This window comes from Bombina bombina, chromosome 6, assembly GCF_027579735.1.
Source record: "Bombina bombina isolate aBomBom1 chromosome 6, aBomBom1.pri, whole genome shotgun sequence".
Lineage (NCBI taxonomy): Eukaryota > Metazoa > Chordata > Amphibia > Anura > Bombinatoridae > Bombina > Bombina bombina.
In genome coordinates, this window is record NC_069504.1 from 1031669511 (window position 1) to 1031676493 (window position 6983).

Here is a 6983-nt window from a genome sequence, read left to right on the forward strand (position 1 = left end):
ATAAAGAGATTATCTATCTTTTTAAACAATAATATTTTCAAGTACACTCTCCATTTAACATCTCTATACCAACAACACACACAGAGCTTTGATTTTACCAGCTTGGCTATTAGTAACACACAGATCAGTGGGTTAACTCCACCCCCACCCCCTTGGATTGCATTAAGGCCCAAAAGCACTGACTAGAGAATGTAACATATTCGCCTTCCAGAAATACATAAGGTAATGCTATACCTTTGTGGTTACCAATAACACTAACAAAGCACTGATTTAACCCTATTGTTTAACACAGTGATGTATCTCCTTGGTTGCCAGCAACACACAGAGCAATTATTTAGGCCCTTTGTAGTGATAACAGAATAGGCTTCTGTTATGTATTATTTGCTATTTTACTTATGTTCTGTCTAAACTCCATTTTCACAAGATGAACGTGACGTAGTCTTGACTTGTAGAGAACCCATTTGACATCAATATAAAAAACTAAACTTAATTTTGCTAAAAGAAATAAATGTATTCTACTGCCTGTCTTTTGCCTACCCCCTGATAGTGGAGGGGCCAAGTGGTGTGATTAATAAATGACCAATCACATATTTCTCTTATCAAGGACTGTTACTTGTATATAAGCCTATAAGCCATGAAACGTAGTTTAACAGGTCCTGTCCCTACTAACTAAGCTGTTTGTTTGGGAAGTCCTGCTAACAGTACATTAAAGACCAGCCCGTAAAGGGTTAGCCGTTGTTTATATATTTTGGTCTGGTCTGTTATTTTTCCACCTGATACACCACACGGCTAAAGGTCAACAACAATTCCATATAATCCATTTAGAACAATCTCCATACAAACACAATAATATTTGAACATACTGTGAAGATCTTCATAGTCTCCAGAGTTACTAAAATACATGTGGAAGTTAGAATTAAAAACTTTTATGGTTTCTAACATGCGCCTTTAAGAGACTTAAATGGATACAAAACCTATATTTTTACTTTCATGATTCAGTTAGAGCATGCAATTTTAAGCAACTTTCTATTTTACTCCTATTATCATCAATTTCTCTTTGTTTTCTTGGTATCTTTATTTGAAAAGCAGAAATGTAAGCATAGGAGTTGGCCCATTTTTGGTTCAGCACCTGAGTTGCGCTTGCTGATTTGTGACTAAAAGTAGTCACCAATCCGCAAGTGCTATCCAGGTTTCTGAAACAAAAGTGGTCCGGTTCTTAAGCTTACATTCCTGCTTTTTCAAATAAAGATACCAAGAGAATGAAGAAAATTTGATAATAGGAATAAATTAGAAAGTTGCTTAAAATTGTATGCTCTATCTGAATCATGAAAGAAAAGAAAAAAAATGTGTTTCATGTAACTTTAAATCTACTTTATGTTCTCAAATGTACTTCAATGCCTTGGTATCCTTTGTTGAAAGGCATACCTAGGTAGGCTCATGAGCTGCAACACAACAAAACATCTTCTTTCTTCCCTTCAACTATAAAAGGAAGTAAGAAAATATAAAAGGATTTAAGGTAAATAATAAAATATGCCCAATATATTACTACAGAACTATAATAACCCCTTTAACCTGTGTAGCCAGGTGATTAAAATTTGAATACAAAGATCAGAAAATGTCAATGCCATTCCTGTTGTGTCCTGAAATTCCCTTTCTACTCATCTTCCCCTGTTATTGGGCAAAGCAATTCAAATGTTCCTGCTACTCAGCAGTGACCTGCCTCACCTCTCCCTCTCATCTATGTGATGAGGGACCCAGTGGCACACATCTATTTTGTTTTCATGTTAGTTTGGATAAAGCAAAATGGCAAATTGCAATATGAACGTGCAGAAATGTGAAAAACTTAGAAGTTGATGTTCTGAATGGATTTTTTTTTTAATCATGAAAAGACCCACAGTGGACATCAGAATGCATTAATTGGTAGAGAATGTGACCAAATCAAACAATTATTTCTGATAAATCTTTAATCCCCCCAACAAAATCACACAATTAATGAGCTTATTGAAGGAATTTATAGGGGGGTGGGCACAACTTCATCCCGAAAACAATAGCAATATAAGGTTTTGTCAATTAAAGATAGTAAATCAAGAAACATAGAATTTGACAGTAGAGAAGGACCCATTAAGTCCCACATTACATGTTATGGTTTTCTTAGGATAGCCTTATGCATGTCCCAGGCATTTTTTAATAATCTTACAGTCCCTGTGTTTACCACCTCTATTGGAAGTTTAGTCCATGAATCCACCACTTTTTTCTGTAAAAAAAATAAAAAAAATGCTTGCTAACATTTCTCTTGAATCTGCTACCCTCTAACTTAAGATTGTGACCGCTTGTTTTGGTATTTCTTTTTTTTGTGGAAAATGCTTTCAGCTTCCGCTTTATTAAGACCCTCATAAATTTGAAGGTTTCTATCATGTCACTGCTTTCCCCTTTATTTATATCATGGAGATATGGTCTCCAGAACTGTACACAATATTCCAGATGAGGCCTAACTGGTGATCTGTAAAGTGGTATAAGAACCCTAATATTTCTGCTACTTATACCTCTCTTAATAGAATCAAGTTTTTGACTGGTCTTACTGGCTGCACTGCAGATTTGTCAACCAAATTTTAAATAATCTGAAATAATAATGCCCCTGTTCCTTTTTAGTTACAGTCACTCATATACCATTAAGACTATAATTGACCTTTGGGTTTTGGATCCTATATGCATAATTTTGTCCTGGCAATATTACATTTTGGTTCCCATTTATTTGCCCAGTCCTCCAGCTTTTTTTCTTTTTATATCACTGCTCATTTCATCCATCACTTCTAGATCATCAACTGTGTTAAGAAAAATTGTATCAGCAGCAAACGAGCAAACCTTCCCCTGGAGCCCACTTCCAATATCACTGATTAACATGTTAAACAAAACAGGCCTAATAACTGATCCTTGGGGAACACCACTAGTAACTGACCCCTCATTTGAATGGACTCCATTATTTGAAACCATCTGCCTTAGCATTCTACCCACTTAACGTCTATCAAGGCAGTACATTTTGTGAATAAATTTGTTGTGTGAGACAGTGTCAAATGCTTTGTTAAAATCTTGATACACTACGGCTCCTCTCTGGTCTATTAATGTAGTTAGCAACAAGAAAAACTACCTGTATTTCTGACAATTTACTACAATCAGGTCTTGACAAATCCAAGAGCCAGGGGGAGCCATTGGCTCCTAGATTTCCCCCCTGGCTCCTAACATTTTTGGTTATTTTCCATGTATCTAAATACAAATATCACTGACTGGATCCTAACATTTTTTTACCCCCCATAAAACTATATTTAACTTTATATTGGAGCACAATAAATCCCAGATGCCACGGCTGATATAATTTGATTTCTGGATTATAACATTATTCTGCATAAATGTATACACCCTTGCACAGTTCCCAGAAAACTATATGGCAGGCTCCTCAGTATTCTTTATGGCTAATGACTTCCAGATACATTTTTTATCCCCTGCCACATAAGCACAATTTATATGGCCCTTAAAACAGTTGGTAATACTCAAACTTTATTAAAAACATGCCATATCAATACTAAATATAAGCTGAAATTTTACTGTAACAAAAAAAAGAAAAAAAGGAAAAGTATTGCTGTCTAGTTCTATAAAATGTTTAAATAAATCAACTCCTTCATTTTCATTATTTTTTATTTTTTTGAACATGTATGTGTGGGATGTGCAATATTTATTTCTTAATCACAACAAAAGACTGGATTCAGAATGACAACCATTTTTTCATAGAAAAAAATGCTATCTGCCCATTATTGCTTTAAGGCATGTTCATATCAGCTCAGCAAGTCTTAAAATATTGTATGATTGACATTGTCAGTACATTTCACTCAATATGAAAAAACAAGGCTGCGTAAGAGTTTTTCGAACTGGAAATTGTTTTAAAAGTTACAAAACTGAAAAAGAAAACAAAAACAAAAAAAACTATCACAAACAGAATTAAAGAAACACCAATTTCAAAGTCTGAAAATCCTACATGTCACTCATTTCTTCTTTATGAAGATTATACAGCCTCTTGAATTTGTTCAAATTTAATTTGTAACTTTTCAGTATTTTCTTTAAGTTCCTCAAGAGAATCCTTTAGTGACTGCAAATCTTTTTCATTGGTTTCTATTTTAACAGAATAAGCTACTAAACTGTCAACCGCAGTTCTTAGCATCTTCAAATCTGTCTCAAGCTGATTAACTGATGAACGTAATCCATCAGTAGGAAGTTGCTCTGCTGATTCAGTGTTCTTCAGCTGGTCATAATCATATTTCAGTTCTTCTAATTGATTCTTATGAGATTCAAGCGCACTACTAACCTCCAACTGAAGGTTCTGAAAATCTAAAGCAGTACTTGGAAATTCACCTATTACTGCTCTCAATTCATCAATGTCTTTCGACAATGTTTCTTGAGTTTTCTTCAAAGTTGCTAGTGTCTCAGGTATTTCAGAATCTCCTGAAGCGGATAAAACTTTTACACCAGCTAGTCCTTCTTCAACTGCATTCAACCTCCTGTTATACTCTTCAAATTTAGATTTAACGTTTTCAATACTCTTAAGGTGCTGTTCTGCTTCAAAAGCTAACTTTTCTAAAGGTGTTAACCTCAGTACAATGCTGTCTTTACTATTTTTGATTTCTTTAATTAAATCATTGTTGCTGGAGGCCAAGTTGGTTTCTAGATCAGTAACGGTAGAAGATAACTGTTCATGTTCCTTGACAAGTTTATCAAGCTCACCATTTAAACTAGACTCTTCGTTTCTTGAAATCTTTTCTTTCAAGTCTTCTACTACGGTCAACTGACTATCTACAGCTTTCTTAAAATCATCATATTCAATCCTGAGCTTTGCAATGTCATTGTTGGCTGTAACAGCTTCGTCATTTTGAGTTTGCACTGTATTTATTAACCATTCAATAGATTCTTGATTGGATTTAAAATTGTTTTGCAATTCAGAAGTATGTTCTTTTAACGTCTTCACCTCTTCATTAACAGAATTAACTTCTCCCAATGAAGAAAGCTTTGTCTTTATGTTATTTATTTCATTCTGACTTGCTTTTTGCATTTCCGCAAATTCAGTGATTTCGTCATTAATAGAATTTGTCAGCTCTGTTAATTTTTCCTTTGTCGTTTTTTCAAAAAGTAACAAATCTCTTTCTCCTTGGCCTCTTACATCCTGAACGACACTGGATAAATCTTTTTGCATCTTTTTAAGGACAACACCAATTTGATCCATTTCTTTTTCGCCCTTTTTAATAGCCACATCATGTGTCAGCTGTTTTTCTTGCACATCTTTAGAGATAAATTCCAGGCGTCCAACTGTCTTCTGAAGCAAATCCACCTTTAAAAAAAAAAAAAAAAAAGGAGGTATATAAATTTACATGTGTAAATGTTCAAAAACAAAAATCTTAAAATGGTTAGCAAATATAGCTAGACCTTGAGCAGGTATCCCCAATTCAGACCCTTAAGCACCTCACAAAGACCATGCGTGCAATTTTACACAACTTTCCAATTTTCTTCTGTTAGCTAATTAGTTTTGTTCTCTTGGTATCCTTACTTAAAAATAATTTCTAGTTAGGCTCAGGAGCAGCACTGGTAACTAGTTGCTGATTAGTGGCTGCACATAAATGCCTCATTATTGGCTCACCCAATGTGTGTTCAGCTAGTTCCCAGTAGTGCATTGCTGCTCCTTTAACAAAGGATACCCAGAGAATGAAGCACATTTGATAACAGATCATACAATGTTAAAAGGCTTACCAATCATGAATTAAAAAAAAAATGGGTTTCATGTCTCTTTAAACACAACAATTGAAAAAAACAATACTACATGAAATATGTTTTATTTTCTTTTACAACTGTAAATTTGTTATACAAATGTGCAGGGGGTTGCTATTTTTGAGTGGGTTAGGGATATACCTCTGGAAAAGCTTTATATATATTATCTCCTGTTGTATAGCCAAATAGGGCAATATGTACTGATCTCCTGAGGAATCAGTATGTAGCAGGGTCAAACAAACTGCAACACACTTTATTATTATCAGTTATTTGTAGAGCGCCAACAGATTCCGCAGCGCTATAAACAGAGGGTAGTACAACAAAACAATTAAAGGGATCAAATGGGTAGAGGGCCCTGCCAAGAGTTGCACTGTTGTAATCAGCTCTTAAGAAGGTGATCTGCAAACAGCTGGACTTAAGGAGGTTCAGGGCATAGCAATGGAGGAGTGGAACTGGTATAAAGTAAGGTTAGCGTAGGTTGTATGCATCCCTGAACAGTAGAGTCTTTAGGGAGTGCTTGAAGCTTTCAAAACTAGGGGAGAGTCTTGTGGGGCGAGGCAGAGAGTTCCACAAGATGGGAGCCAGTCTGGAGAAGTCCTGTAAACGGGAGTGCGATGAGGTAACCAGAGAGGAGGAGAGTAGGACGTCATGAGCAGAGCGAAGGGGACGGGAGGGAGAGTATCTGGAGACAAGGTCTGAGATATGGGGGGGGGGGGAGCAGTGCAGTTGAGGGCTTTGTATGTCAGAATGAGAATGTTGTGTTTGATCCTAGAGGCAAGAGGAAGCCAGTGAAGGGATTGGCAGAGAGGAGCAGCAGATGAAGAGCGACGTGTAAGGAAGATGAGACTGGCAGAGGCATTCATTATGGACTGTAAAGGAGCTAGGCGGCAGGTGGGGAGACCAGAGAGGACAGAGTTGCAGTAATCAAGGCGGGAAAGAATGAGAGAGTGGATTAAAATCTTAGTTGTGTCTTGTGTAAGGAAGTGTCTAATTTTGGAGATGTTTTTAAGGTGGAAGCGGCAGGCTTTAGCCATGGACTGAATGTGAGGAGTGAAGGAAAGATCGGAGTCAAATGTGACCCCGAGACATCGGACATGCGGGTAGGGGTAATGATGGAGTTGTCAACAGTTATAGAGATATTGGCAATGGAGATTTTGGAAGGGGGGAAAATGAGGAGC

The 6983-nt window shown here is 36.3% G+C and overlaps 1 protein-coding gene across 1 annotated transcript in view; it reads right to left on the reverse strand.

Moving 5' to 3' along the window:
- Positions 1-3672: 3672 nt before the first annotated feature.
- The window catches only part of CKAP4 (cytoskeleton associated protein 4), an 11410-nt gene continuing 8099 nt past the window's right edge, over positions 3673-6983 (reverse strand). The window contains exon 2 of the mRNA XM_053718771.1: positions 3673-5371. Coding sequence (XP_053574746.1) covers positions 4055-5371 — 1317 coding nt within the window. The 3' untranslated portion in view covers positions 3673-4054. The remainder of the gene's footprint in view (positions 5372-6983) is intronic.